This window comes from Cryptomeria japonica, chromosome 1 (genome assembly GCF_030272615.1).
Source record: "Cryptomeria japonica chromosome 1, Sugi_1.0, whole genome shotgun sequence".
Classification (NCBI taxonomy): domain Eukaryota; kingdom Viridiplantae; phylum Streptophyta; class Pinopsida; order Cupressales; family Cupressaceae; genus Cryptomeria; species Cryptomeria japonica.
Genome location: NC_081405.1, coordinates 499,409,790 through 499,425,571, shown reverse-complemented (window position 1 = coordinate 499,425,571; position 15,782 = coordinate 499,409,790). Strand labels below are relative to the sequence as shown.

The window sequence follows — 15,782 nt, the reverse complement described above, 5'->3', positions numbered from 1 at the left end:
AGACATACTCAAAGGTGAGGAAAATTATGAAAGAGATAAAGATTACTTCATTGCACATTCAAATGTTCAAACTCGTGCAACTTACATTCATCAATCCTTAAAAGGACTCAAAGAAAATTCACTCAATCAAAATACACAATATCAGCATTACCGGTGTCGATACTTGGGTATGTGGGTATACACAATATGAGAAACCCAGTTTAAAAGTAAACGCCATATGAGTTACATGTACTGAACAAATTGGATCACATTTCAATACATATTCACAATGAACAAGTTTGATCACATTTCAATAGAAAATAACTAAGTTTCAAGAATATCAAGTTTCATATATATCAATGAACAAATTGGATCGAATATTAAGTTTCATAAATATCAAAATGAATAGTAATCGTGTACATATCAAAAAATGGTATAGATGCCAAATCAATAATAGTTACAAAAATGTGGCATGTGTCATGTCTGTCAAAGTCGATATATACATATACAAATGTCGAATATATAAAAAAATTGGTCCTTCAATGACCACAACTACAACTATATGTCTCTATCGGTATCTATGACTGTGGCGGATCATCAAAATCAAGCCTCTTTGAAGCAGTATGTGACTCTGCAGGTGGCTGCACAAGGACAATTCAAATGTCGAATTAGATATATTTTCTCAATATAACATCAAAATAACTAAATATTGAACTCTAAATTGTTTGAAGTTGAAATGTTGATTACCTCATCTCTATCTTTTGTAATTGGGTGAGGCTGAGGATCCGTGGGATGTCCTGAAGTTGGCTGTAACTGGTAAAACAATATTAATACAAGTTAATAACATATATGTCAAATAACACATAATAACTAAAGATGAATAGACTAAAAAACTAAAGCATATCGGAGCCTCAGATGGATGTCATGTGGTCGTAGGAGGCAAAGTCATAGATGAAACAGTTACGATCTTTTATGATCATTTCTTATATCTATGGTAAGTAATCCAAAAGGAGTTAACAAGAGGGCTTCAACTCCGTTGTGCACTTAGTGAAAAGGAGTTGATCTAAGAAAGACATACCTTTTCCCTTTGTCGTGTTGGATCCCATATTATACATGTAGGACTTCTAATTAAATGGAATAGTAGAACATCAGTAGGAAGTTTTGAAGGGGGTTGTAATAGATTAAAGACAATTATACAAGTTAATAACCCAAAGTTGTTGATAAACTAGATAGAACAAATATTTTTAACATATGTAGAACAAATGCACACTGAAGCCTCGTATAGTTCTCTTGTAGCCTTAGGAGGCCTTGTCGAATTTGATGCAATTATTACCATTTATTGTATGAAAAATGATAATATATGATATAGACATAAAAGGATTTAGTTATTTCAAACAAGAAAGAATGCAATCCAAAGTGAATATGAAGATATCACCTCTTACCTTTGTTGAACCTCATCGACATCAGGTGCATTCATTAATTTTGTAAACCCCATATGTTTCTGTATATAGAACAAATAAATTAAGTACATCTATCAATATCTACATATACATGTTTAATCATAATACATTTCAACAAATGAATTTAAATTGTACTGAATTGCCTTCTGTCGTTTGGGTGTTCGAGAGGATATCTTTTTCTGCCTCGGAGTGCTAGAGGATGTCTTTCTCACACAAGATATCCTCGAGGCAGGTGGGGTAAAGTAACAGAAAAAAAAATTAACATAAGGGAAAAGAGCATGTGTTTAATATATAACTTAAGTAAAAAATATATAAATCTAAACGGTACCACATAGCTATCTTGGCCAAAGTCAATGGCCGAAAGCGTGATATCATCAAGTTGGGACATTTCAGCCCCTGATAAGCCCTATAAAACACCAAGTAATGATACATATAATAAAAAATATATATTTTAAAACCAATGTATTATTATATTTTTAACAAATTTACAAATCTTTACCTCCGGTGGCGAAACTACTCGTGACCATGGAGTCAACTGAAAAGTATGTGGTGTACTCCCACCACCTGTTGCACCCTGCAATGCATTTTATTTATATGTCACTTTAATTTGTCATAAAAAAAAATCATTTATTTTTATAAGATTTAGTCACTTAATTGATAACATGTCATCAACAGAATTAAACACACCTGTGTCTGATAGTGAGGAAACCACATATTGATTAGGTCATCGGTGAGGGCCACATCCTCTGCAATGGAAGCATGAAATCTACTCCCGCAACATGTACATGAATGAGATATCAAACCATCCCCATCTGTGTGAGTGTCTACACCAGAATATACACCCTGGCAGGTGGTGCACATATGTTGAATGGGTTGGCCTATGCCAAATGATGCATGAGGTGATGTTGATGAAGGAGGTGTCACTGATGAAGGAGGTGTCAAAAGTGTTGGTACATCCTCTGCTTCGACCAACTATGTGCCATGTTGAATAATGACATCAGTCAATTATGTAGCTGCCTGAAGAGTTTGTAATTCCATAGACTTCTTCAAGGATATAGGGACAGTGACATGAACCATGGTTTTAGGAGCTATATGCCTCCTATGATGTGGTCGTACCACCCTATGGGCCTCAGGTCTATCCTACGTAGAGCCTCTCACTCTACCTTGAAATTGCTGGATGTCAAAGTAATTCGGCTTCTCGCCGAGGATAAACTCACAATACAACTTTCTCAAAAAATATAAAGGCACCTCCCAATTATTACAAGGTGGTTGGTCAAAGACCATATACCACCTATCCCAAAAATCTTCTTTCAACCTAGCATGAACACACCAATGTATAGGAAATCGAGTCATATTTAGTTCTAGGTTGTTACTAGTAACAGGATCGATGAAAAGAGCACATATGTCAGCTTTAAGTATGTCATTTTCTTCACTTGATCATATGACAATGTACCCATCCACATAAAATGTTCGACATCATCCCTCCATGAACCCCATTTCGTAACCTCCCTAGATAGCTCATTTGCACTATTGGTCATTGTTTCTAGCGTTGTGGCGAGGGTTGAGTGGTGCTCAAGCCTAGAGGACCTCAACATATTCACCAATATAGAAATTTGGGCACTATTATGTGTAAGGTGATTGATGAGATCCTCTTGTGTGGCATCTACACGATCTAATGGAGGACGTGGAGGGTTTTGGGGTGGCAGTGATTGTTGAGGAGCAGCATTTTGAAGATTTTGTAGTTGTGGAGCAATGCCTTGAGGGTTTTATTTTTGGGCATGTGCAATGTTTATAGGGCTCGCTTGTGTTTCTTGTGCAAGAGGAGATCTTTGTTGTCTATTTCATTTTTGGGGATTGCTTAAAGAATCTGACATCAAATTAATAAAAACAAAACTTAAATCAATTAAAAAACCTTCAATTAAAATACAAACAAAAATAATCAAACCAATCAAATCTTACTTGTTCGACGGGGTGCCATTGTTGAAAATTGCTCTTAATTGTAGAAAAATCCAAAATGATTACAAACTCGTATGGGTTCTGTGGTTTTTTGGCTTCCTTTTGCTGTCGTTCCACAGTTTTTGGCATTGAAAATGGTCAAAACCTGTGGGCTACCAAACGGGTTTTAAGAAACTTTTTATTTTTTAAATTATTTTTTTGAATTATCATAACCCGCACAGGTTATGAAAATTTTGTTTTTTTTGGCATGTGGCCACTTTTCTGTTCACCATCTTGGTGCACTTACCCTTTTTACTTTTTCAAAAGACACATTACTATGTTTCCATTAGTTGGTAGAATATACTAGAGCATGTATGAAGTGTAGGTCCACATAACTCATACAAAATATTTTGAGGCCAATAGTGACTACAAAAATAAAAGGAAACATAAAATAATTAGCACAAACATTGAAGGCGACCACAAGAAGATTACAAAAAATTAAACCTTACTGTGATCACCCTCCATAAAATGAAATCAAATATGACTGTTTTATTCATGTTGGACACTTAATTATGGAATCTTACTATAATTGTGGAAGCATCCTAGGTAGCACGAAAGAGCTTAAGAATGGAGAGACACAAAAATGGCCCATTAAGTTGTGTGATTTATACAGATGAATCATTTAGGGTTGGTTTAATTTATTATCAGTAATGCAAAATTTAATAATAGGATTAAAATTTATTTAGGAATAGCATATTGTTTAAATTATATACAAATAGAAAACGTAAAAAATAGGCTAAGAAGCAAGGTTGTGCCTCTTAACAGACATCCAAATCTTTAAAATATTAATAATTATTTTAATAGTATATCTAATTGCACAGATTTTGTCATGCAGTCAATAATGACAATTAAATTTATATTTTAGAAAGACTATAAATTTGTAAACAAAATAAAACCTTGTGTAACTAAGTACTGTTTCATTCAACTTATTTGAACCATGCATATCTCTTTTTATATCTATTATCATTAACAGACAAGTTACAATATTAGAAATCGTTACAATCATGGTAACCATGTTCATGAAAAATATAAGATTTAGGAAGTTAAAAAAACATGAAATACATTTGAGTTATATAAAAAGTTAATGTTTTTTAGGAAGAAAGTATAGATCTTTTTAAAGCATCAATGCTTAAAACTTACAATTTGTAAAAGTAATTCTTGTATTTAGTTTGTTAAGGTGTGAAATCTGAATATGTTTCTATTCATATTTTAACTTGCAAAATGTTTTAATCAAAATTTTCTGATGTAAAAGCAATTATAAGATTTGATAAATTCAAGGCATGGTTCTAGAGCATAAACATGAGGCATTTTAATACATGAGGCATTGTTTCCCCCTTGTGTCTACTTCTATGTACTTTTAGCAAGTATAGAAAGGAGGAAATGAAAAGCCTGCTGATAAAATACAACCACATCTCATGGTGATGAAATTAACTGTAGCTCTAAACAAAAAGAGAGTAGGACCTATAGAAATACACAAAATGCAAACTATGTTCTTCATGGTCATGAAGAGAACAATTATTTTACAAATAAAAAGAAAGCTCGCAACATGATGTAATCATAAAATTAGTGTAAAATTGATTCTCATTGTCACTAAGTTGAACTAAAATTTAGAATACAACAATCAATTTAGTATACAACAATTCAAATTTTAGTGGATAGAATCCAAAGTCTAGAAAATCTAATAATGGAATTCATCTCAATCCATTGAAATCAATAATCCTACCCTAAATTGAGACAAGAAATTTTGCAAGGAACAAATTAGAGAATATTCCTTACTCAACACTAGAAAACAATTTAGAAACATCCACAAGTTACCAAGGAAAATTAGGAGGAAAAACATGATAAAAAAATTTAAAATAATTTATGAGACAAGATAGTTTGTTACAAACAAAACATCTGAAGTATGCCAAATATGCCCAAATTTCAACTTTGGTATATCTTCTGACATCAATTAAGCTTTTAGTTCAAACCTTAGGATTTTGTAGAATTTAAGCCTATCACATTGTGTAATTTCAAACATCCCAGTGCAACTCTTGATTCTCCATTTTGATTATTTGATTGTAGAAATAAAGCACAAAGAAGGCCTGGCCAAATGCAGTAAACCTTAAAATGGCAAGAATAAAGCCAGATGCATTAGTAAAACTAAGATAATGCACAAAAGAGAAACAAAGTCAACTATTTATATGAATATTATCAAAATCTTACATTAAAAAATGGAAATTAAAATTTAGTTCCTTGTATGAAAACCAATAGAATTTGATTGCCAAAAATGTAGAGCAAAAATAAGTCCAAGCTGGAAGATTTTTTAATATTACAACTAGAGAAAAGTAACTTGGATTGCATTAATTGGAAAGCTAGATGGAATCCCATATGAAGCATTCTTTTTAAAATATATGCCCATAAGGCCAAGTAGGAGGATTATTCAGAAGGTGCTTGCATAGGCCACCCTAGAAATGTTGAACCCCACAGATGCAAGCCATGGCATACACTAATGATCTCAAGGTTATGCGTACTTGTACATAATTTTTCAATTTCCAGCAAATAATAGTTCTACTCCATAGTTTTGAGAAATTTTGACAATAGCATTAGTTAGTGTAAATAGCTTACATCCCAATGGTGTTTAATATTCCATCCACCTCCTACGACTTGAATTTGGTCAAATATGAGGTTGCCTAGTTCGATTCATAGCTAAAAATAAAGAAAAATTTGAATTTATGTTGCTACTCTTAGCATATGCAAGCTCAACAACAAGAGTAGAAGGGTGGTTTTGTTTCATTCCATGCATCAAAGAGATTGAAGTCATATCAACTGTATTTTGTCTTCCTACACAATAGATAACCAATGCCAAATTTTGTGATTTGTTTTCCCTACTAGGAATGAACAACAAATCAGACTATCTAAGAGTGGCATAAGAGTATATTGCAAACTATCATTCATAGTCTTTTTTGTGACTAATGATATCATCACACCAGAGCTTGGAAGGTCATAGATTCGGTGCTTGCATTTGAACTTCGAATCCATTAAGTAAAAAATAGCCAGAGGAATGTAGTACTCTACTTAATACAGATTTATAGATAAACAAAAATTAGCAATATGTGAACCTTCATAAAAGATATTAAAAATTCACCAGAGCTTGGAAGGTCATAGATTCGGTGCTTGCATTTGAACTTCGAATCCATTAAGTAAAAAATAGCCAGAGGAATGTAGTACTCTGCTTAATACAGATTTATAGAGAAACAAAAATTAGCAATATGTGAACCTTCATAAAATCCTTTAGCTAATACTTGGGCATCATCTCAATATTTTTGAAGACAAAATTTCAATAATTTCTAATAAATCATATATGCATGAGAAATCCTTCAATCATGATTTAAGCATCATCTCAGCACCTTTCATGGAACGTGTTGTAGTAAATAAGAAGATAATTAAAAAAAAATCCGGCGTTGAAGCAAGTATCGAATATCTTCTAAAAATTTTAAGATAGAATGAATTATATTTAAAGAAAAAATTCAAAAAGAATTAGTAGACACCCTCAAACAATCTTATGAAAAATTTAAGAATCACTAAGTAAAATAATTCAGTTAATATAAAAAAAAGGTAAAAAAAAGAATTTGAGCATATCCTTAACAAAACTTGTGCAAGTTCAAAAAAATTAAGAGTCTTGTGACAAATCTTTTAAGAAATACAAAATTAAAAAGAATCATTTTGAATAAGAATATGAACATATCCTTAAGCAATCTCCTAACATAATTGTTGAATCAGTGTACATTTGAGTTCATCATGTATTACTTGTTTTACCTGTTTGTATGTTCCTTGCTAATATTTCTAGATTTTTGTTTACAAACAAGATGCGTTTCTTCATTCTTCCTTATCAGCGAGCTATCGTAGTTTCATTTAAATGCTTGTAAGAGTGTGAAAGAGGGAAAATAAAATCTTTAAAAATCATAATGAGTTTATCTATGATGCTCAGTACTGAAGATCTTATGTCTTCCATTTTCCAAAGTGACTTGGACATAAAAGGCAGCTTGCTATAAAGTGATTTTTGTAGCAATTACACTTTTCTTATCTATTCATAGAACTGAAAGTAATCTTCTACTAAAAATTCACTATTAAAAGCGTGTAGTTTACTTGCTGAAAAGGAGAATGCTGCTTGCCAAGGAAAAAAATATTCCAAGGTGCATGTTGCATTCCTCAGCATTTCGATTGTGGTTTTCTCATTGAACAGGGTGAGAAAATTTATCATACTACTATTACTGAGTACAATGTCTTTGTATTTTGGAGAAACTCCAGCAATATTGCCTAAACCCCACACAACTTGTAGTGCATAGTAATACACATACAATATAAACTTAAAGAGAATGAGATTCATAACACTATAAAAAATTGTAACCAAGAAAAACATTATCTATTACTTGCTCATGATGTTAATCGTTATGATTACTAAGAAGCTCGGCAAACAGAGGAACCGCACCATTGTCAAATACAACATTTGTTTGTTCTGAAGTCCCGAATACAATATTTGTTAAAACCCAAATTGTTTCAAACTGCAATAGAAAAATATACAGTCTGGTGTTGAAATAGGAACAAGAACATTAAGACTGACACCATCTGACTCTACATAGGAATTGCCTAAATTGTTAAATTAAACAATAACCCAAAAGTAGAATAACCAAATGCTTTGGATTGAAAATCCTAAGCCATTAAATTGATGGTTTTTTTGCAATACCCATCATTAAAAGACTGCAAAACAGGTCGATTTGTATTTCTATGCTAGCAATAACATTTTTATTTCTTAAAAAATTGAACCAGGATCCTTGTAGAGCAAATCAAGCTCTACGAAACCATGTCCTAACTTGGATCTTTTGGTAAGAAATGAAAACACCAATCGGGCCACGAGAACTCATTAATCACGTGTCCTGATAAGTGAGGAGGATGGACTAGACGTGGTTGGACTTTGACAATGGGTAGAGTTGGAAAATCAGCACTTGTCATAGCCCTTTATTGTCATCCTAAAATCGAAGGTACGAATAGCTTATGCTATGTTTTTGGTTTCTACCATTTCAAGTGCATAAATCCAGCCAAAAAAATCGTATCATTCTTAAAAATATTGGCTTAAAACTATTTTGTTGTGGGAAAAAATATCTCACGTGTGGAAATCCTTGTTGAAAAGCATCAATTTGCATCAAACACATGTATTTGGAAATTTGCAAGTAGAACTAGAGAATGTGATCCTGGATTAATTTTAGGTATAAATCATGAATAATGCATATCAAATTCTCCTTGAAACCCTATAATATGTCCGAGAAAGTTGCAGATCAACTATAGCCGCAGATTCGTGAAGGGCAAATGTTTTTAAAATATTTCGGGAAAAGGTCCATGACAAAGCCTGGCAAAGCATTTGTAATGGAAAATCACCTTAATCTTAAACTACGAGAGTAAATTTCTTTTGATGGGGTTTTAGTTTTCTTTGTGCAGAAAATAGTATATGTATGCCAATTTCATGTTCAAACTTTACAATTTTGACAGAAACCTACTAAATAAGCATTCCGTATTGTAGCATCACTCACAGTGTGAAATCTTTTATCTTAATATATGACCCCATTTTCTTTCAAAAATTATGCTTGATTTATGATAAGCCTTTGCTAGAAGCCTTCATTTAGCCCTAGAGACATTGATTTTGTGTTGCATTGTTATCTTACATGTACTGTAACACCATTTGCAGTAAAATCAATTGTTTCACATAGACAATGATAACATAAAAAATCTTCTAGAATAATGACTCTGTAGATTATTTTTCAATCGACTTTTCCAACTGTTTGGAAGGTGTTATTTGTTATTTAATAGAAAGTGATGTCAAATTACTGAAAATGCTTGTCCAAATACAACAAAATATTTGAACAAAAATGCATGTAATCAGATAGCAGCGGGTAGCAAAATTTTTCATACCCGTCAAGGATTCAGCATTCATAAATCTCTGCAGAAGCCCATCGAATATGCCCCTGAAATCAACGAGAATGTGGAAAAGCAGATAAGCAAACTTGACCTCTAAGAAAACTACTGATGGAAGGTTCAAGAGAAAGCATTTAATAGGCATTCAATACAATTATTCTGGACCGTACTCAATGAACACTCAACACTGCATTCCAGCTATGATCTGTCAGAATTCTATTAAATATGGGTGAGCCGATCAAACACGAATTAGCAAGCTGTTTATTTATCGATGATTTGATTTTTTCTAAAAATTCATTTAAAACCCCAGGAAAATTTCAATGGCCAATCAGAAAATATCAAAAATAATAATAAAAAAAAATTAATAGAAATATTAACATCAAACTATAGTTTATATTGTTTCAAAAAATTGCCAATGCACAAATTAATTGCAATCGGTGGCACTGAAAACATTAGTCTCCTGCCTTATAAGGCAGGGACTAACAATATTATCTTTTGTTTACTTCAATTTACATTTCCAGAATTTGTTTTCGTTATCATTTTATTGAAATTCTGCTTTGTTGATCATTCTCCATAATATCTTCCCTATAAGAAGATTCTTAAATTTTACCATATGAGATTTCATATCAATTTTAAATCTCATATAGATGACCTTAACCCTTGAACGCCAACAAATTAGTTTACTACCATGCAAGAGAGGCCCAAAACACGGTAGCTAGACAATAAAAAAGACTCATAAGGCAGCAAACAGCAAAGCAGGCCATGAAAAGCCAAGGACGGTCTTAAATATAGAATATTCTTAATTTCTCATAGGCTTAAAAACAGTCTTAGCCTGTAGAGTCTCCTATTTTTAGAACCAACATTATTTTAGACTCTTTCTGTAACACAATTGGTAGTCTATGCTCTCATGATACCTAAGGCGATAAGAAGGTGGAACATATGAGAACTAATAAGTGAAGCAAGCAATTACACTGTGCATAGATACACAAAAGCGGCTAATAAGGAAAAGCTTCAATCAGAGACGCCAGTGTTGGAATGGCAATGATATTTGAACGAGGAAATCCTCCTTCCTTTAACACATTCTTCCACTCCTCCTCACTTCTCTCTCTCCCACCATGGCTAGTAAACGCAAGTTTTGCCAGATCATACGCGAAACCCAAACTAGGATCCACCGCCGTCTTCTCTCGGGCGTTCAGAACCGTATCCACAATTAGCACCTTCCCTGTCTCTGGAATCGCCTTTCTGCACTGCTTCAGAATTTTCACGCAGTCCTCGTTTGACCAATCATGCAAGATCCACTGCAAATTTTTAAGAAAAGTAAAAACATTGAGAAACCACCCTCTGTAAAAAAAAAAAAAGCCCTCCTACATACAAAAACAAGCACCAAAGTCAATCCACCGACCTTCATGAATACAGCGTCCCCGGATGGCACACCTTTCAACATGTCTCCTCCCACATGCTTTACCCCTGAAAAAAACTATCAAATCAATCAAAAAAAGAGAAAGCCCACTTAAGCCCAACTCTTTTCTTAGTTAAATCATACCTGGGAAATGAGGAGCCGTAGCTATGACATTGGGAAGATCGTAATTGATGCCACTAATAGTTGGATAGGCCTTCACAATCTCTGCAAGATCTGCCCCTGTGCGGCCTGCAACGTCTACCAAGGAATTCAAGCCCTGAAACCCCTCGTATTTAGACAAGATGGCCTTCATCACGATTTTGTTGTTGCACTCCCAGGCTTTGTAGAAGTGGTCTTTGTAATGAGGCTGCGCGGCCATATAGTCCCCCATATGGAGGCCGTGAGCCTTCTCGAAAGCCACGCCACCGTGGAGGACGCTCTCGTTGAGATGGTGCCACGTGGCCATTGTCGTCATGTCGTTGTGCATAAGCAGTATGGTAGCCATGGAGAGAGAGGGCGCCGCCCCGCCGTCTTTTACCATCCATTTAGAAACGGGGGTTAGCCCGTATCTCACCTCATTCGCCCCTTCGCTCGTTTCGGCCCTGAAAAAATTCTTGGCAACGAGGAAGCGCAGGATTCTGAACAGGCAATTGACGTCGGGCTTTTCGCTGGGCAGCTCCGCTGCGATTTGTGAGAGGGAAAGCGTTGCTTTGGGGCCATGGCGTGCAATGATGTCAGGGATTCCGAGCAAAACGACCGACTTTACTGCCAAAGACTCCACAAACGCAAATGTGTATTTCCATGCCTCTGCCTGTCCGGCGAGTTCTTCTTCTCCGCTCTCGAACATGCTATCTGCACAGATTTCTCCAGTGTGGCGCTCCATATCAGCTGCTGGGTCATTCATATTTCATACCCAAGTTAAACGACCAGAATTAAACCAGAGTCTCCATGATATAAGAAGAAGAAATGGAAATGAAGAGGAAAGAACAAAAGTCGCAGCCGCCGGCATATTCTATCTTAGAGGGAAGAATATGGGGCCCCGCTGGTTAAAAATGAAATGAATTCTTTGACCAGAACACCACAATTTCCAGTAACTTTCGTAGACCAGATTGCATCTTTGACTATCAGAGTACAGTGAAAGGTGCAATCTGAGCCTGGTTAGACGTTGCGTGTTTAACCCGACTAAATGCTTACTTCCTATGTAGATATTTGCGCCTTTAGTAAAGCTATCTAGTAAATCAAAATGTATTGTTGATTTTTATTTTTTTAAATTAATTAATTAAAAATTAAAAGTATTTTGTATTCTTTTGTGAAATTTATGATAAAATAGAATATAAAGGAAAAACAAATCTAATGACATTGTCATGATGGTAGCCCTAAACTCATAGGTCAACTTAACTTACTATGAAATATTGTAGAGAATAACTTTTCTATAATTGCATGCATTGAATTTAAAACTAAATCTTTAAAATGATATTGAAACTTTCAACTTCAATATTCTTAATTTTGTCATACACATGAGCATTTTCAAACGAGTAATAATCTTCTAAAAGATTGATTTGATATGGTGAATTTATGAGAATATGTTTCTCAATTTTTGTGTGTGTTAGTCAAGTGCTATTAAAATTTTTATCCTTTTGTGATCAGAAAATGTGTGGTGCATCATGATATTTATGGTGTAAAATATGAAAGCTAATTGTGAGATCTATGTGTCACACTTTTGGGGCAAGTAAGAACAAAGGACAAGCTCTTTGTGCTACTACAAGTCATGATTATGGGAGATAGATTCTAGATTTAGGAGCTTCTCATCATATGGCATCTTTGCAATCTATGTTCTCATCATTTGAGCCTTGCAACTTATCACCTATTTTGATAGGCAATCATACGTATATGAATGTAATTGGGAAGGGATATATTGATATTGGGGATGGCACCTTCAATGATGTGTTGTGTGTACCTCACTTGGCAAACAATCTCATTTCCAACTATCAAATCACTCATGGTGCAACAAGGAAGGCTGTGGAATTCAATCTTTATTAAGTTATCATCAAAGACTTGGAGAGTGAAGCTACCATTTCTATTGGGGTGGTGGATCATGCATCTCGATTGTACTCCTATTCAAACTTCAATCCTATTGATGACTTTGATTTTTTAGATAATGATCACACTTCTAGTGTATATTTAGGAGAAATTTGGTTACTTGAACTTGGGTATTCTCACATGTGATCCAATTCTTGAGCCTTGCATTCCATCTCCTCCTATTGAGATCACATTTGTTGTTTCTCTCAATGATGCTTATGTTGCTATAGTGTTGGCTTCTTCTAATATAGTGTAGCAGGACATGCATTGTCTTCCAGATATAGTTCATTGGGATGACTACTTGACAGATATAGTATTTTATATTTTCATCTCTTTTGGGAAGGAGTTTTTTCTCGCTAGGTTGTCTCCTTTTCTCCGTTTGTGAGAGATTGCATTGCATTTGTCCATAGGTACCTAGCATGGCCTAGTAGTCGAGACCCATCTTGTATTGTTTGTATTAGTGTACACTCTCCCTAAGTTGCACTTAAGGGGGGGTGTTGGTGTAATTAAGGTGTTGTACCTTGTTAGTTCTTCACCTAGATTCTAATTACACCTTTCACTTAAATTTACTTAGGGACCACATAAAAAAATTTCCCCTTTAGTGGACTTGCCATGTTATCACTATCCAGCTCATGTGGAACTTCCACCTTTATTAGTTTTATCATGTTATCACTTTTCCACCTGAGGTGGGTGATCCACCTTTTGTGGACATATCACTCTATCACTTTTCTACTTCAGGTCCAGATGATGAGTTATCACATTATGTATCATGTCATAAGATCAAGACACTTGTCATAATATTATGCCTTAATATGTCTCATAATCTTATGCCTTAATATGTCTCACCTTGGCCTACTTAACCAAGGGGTCTCCTATGTATTATCTTTCCATCAATTTCATTCTATTCCTTTCTTGATAAGAATACAATTTATTCTTGTTACATTGATCTTCTCATGTCGTTCTTTCCATTAGGCCTCTAGATCTTGGGTGTTTACCTTCATAGACAATTCTTACAATTAGTATAAATCATTAGATAAATAGATATATGTTGAAACCCACACATGTGTGTCGATTTATGCACATCTCTATCAATTCTATAATATCTATTATTTGTAGTGAAATTATATAACTTCTTCTAATCATTTGAGTTCAGACAGTCTTTTTTCAAGTTTGAATGCATTTTATAGATGAATGATTTTTTTGTAAGTTTAGTGAAGTTGGTTTTTGTAGTATGTTATTTTCCTGTATTTTTGTATAATCTAGAGTGGGATTTAAATATATTTTTTTATTTGTTTTGAGTTGTTCTTTAGATTTGTTTTTTTTGCACTTTGAACTCTATTAAAATTTATGACAATATTTTTTTGGGTCTTTGAATTCCATTCCATTTAAATTCAAATTACTTACTTTAAATCTTAAATTGTGTCTGTATAATGTTGAATGTTCTATATTATTGCATCCTTAATTGTATTTCATTTTATTTTTAACTTTGAGGTTTGTTCTTTTCTTTTTTATCCAATCATATGGTTAGAGGCAATTTAAAATTTACAACTATAAGAAGGCTTGAGAAGAATTTCTTCTTCTTATGTACTTCATTTTTTTAATTTTAAAATATGTTACATCTAGGTTCTATATATAGAGTTTACTTGTATAGCCAGTGAAATTGTGGTATTGTTTAACCCCTTAATTGGTTATTTTAAAACTAATTTATGTTGGATTTTATATCTAAATGTACGGCTTAATATTTGTTTGAAAGTGATAGATGCATTTTTTTGTTGTCACGATCTAGGGTGATCCTACTATAGTGTCTCATTTTTTGGTTAAAGTGGGTTATTGAAATCAACATTTTCAATCAAAATTTTACCCTTAATCACCCGTAAAAAATTAATCATTATTAATTTGAAGATGTTGTGAATTAATGGTTTTTGAGCTTTTTTATGTAGATTTTTTTAAAAATGATTTACATTTTTTTTTTACATAAATTTTAATAACTTATTTTATATATATATATTTTTTAATTTATTAAGCTCCACCTTACGAAAGTAGCTCCTTCTATTGATATAACAGAAAATTTACATAACTTGACCTTCATAGCCCAATAAAGCATAAATACCTAACCATAAAACATAAACTAAAAATATACATAGCTTAATCCTCGCAACAGTACTAAACTCCTAAAACATCAACCTAAAACACCAATCATACTAGGGGAAAATAATAGAAGAACTCAATTCCTTAGAAGGTATTTTGAAAATAGAGATTTTAAGTTATTAGAAGTATCTCCTTTTTAAATTGTCTATATGAAATGGGAAAATAAGGAAGTTTTTTAGTAATTTCAAATCTTTATTCATCACCGTTCCTAGAGGTAATCTTCTTACTATTCTATTTGAAAGTGAGTAAAAAGTTGATTTAAAAAATTTCATGTATGAATTGGTATTGTGTAATTAATACAAGAGATTATTTCCTTTGAATGGGATTTTAACTTAGAACTTGATTCCCTTGTGTTGGGTATATTTAATTGTATCATTTTATTTTATTTTTTAAAATAAAAATGAAATTCTTAATTAAATCTTTGAAAAAAATAAAATTGTATATAATTATAAAAGCATAATATTAGATAGAATTGAGTCATAAGTAAAAATAAATAAATTATTTTATATGTTTTATAATTATTTTTAAATTTTCTCATAATTCTATTGAAAATAAATTATCTAAATTAGTAAATGTAGACACTTGAAATTGTCATGTCCTAATTAAATAAATATTTTTATTGATTTAATTATTTTATCCTAAGCCTTCTATTAATTAAATAGATTTTTATTTATTTAATTAATTCACTTATCTTTTTATAGTTTTTCCTATTTAAATAAATATTTTTTTATTTATTTAAATTATCCTTTCCCTAAATTAAATACATATTTTAT

General features: G+C 32.9%; 1 protein-coding gene across 1 annotated transcript; it reads right to left on the bottom strand.

The window, feature by feature from the left end:
• Window positions 1–9,823: 9,823 nt before the first annotated feature.
• On the bottom strand, window positions 9,824–11,934 carry LOC131073518 ((R,S)-reticuline 7-O-methyltransferase). Its single transcript, XM_058009963.2, has 3 exons — window positions 10,927–11,934; window positions 10,786–10,850; window positions 9,824–10,681 (listed from the first exon to the last, which is right to left on the bottom strand). The coding sequence occupies exons 1-3, from the start codon at window positions 11,684–11,686 to the stop codon at window positions 10,379–10,381; spliced, it is 1,128 nt and encodes a 375-aa protein (XP_057865946.1). The 5' UTR covers window positions 11,687–11,934; the 3' UTR covers window positions 9,824–10,378.
• Window positions 11,935–15,782: the final 3,848 nt, after the last annotated feature.

Excerpts from the sequence above, each read along its gene's own strand:
- LOC131073518 (XM_058009963.2), bottom strand. The coding sequence starts at position 11,686 with ATGAATGACCCAGCAGCTGATATGGAGCGCCACACTGGAGAAATCTGT. Across the intron at positions 10,851-10,926 it reads TACGGCTCCTCATTTCCCAG|GGGTAAAGCATGTGGGAGGA; the intron begins GTATGATTTAAC and ends AGTTTTTTTCAG. Across the intron at positions 10,682-10,785 it reads GGGACGCTGTATTCATGAAG|TGGATCTTGCATGATTGGTC; the intron begins GTCGGTGGATTG and ends AAAAATTTGCAG.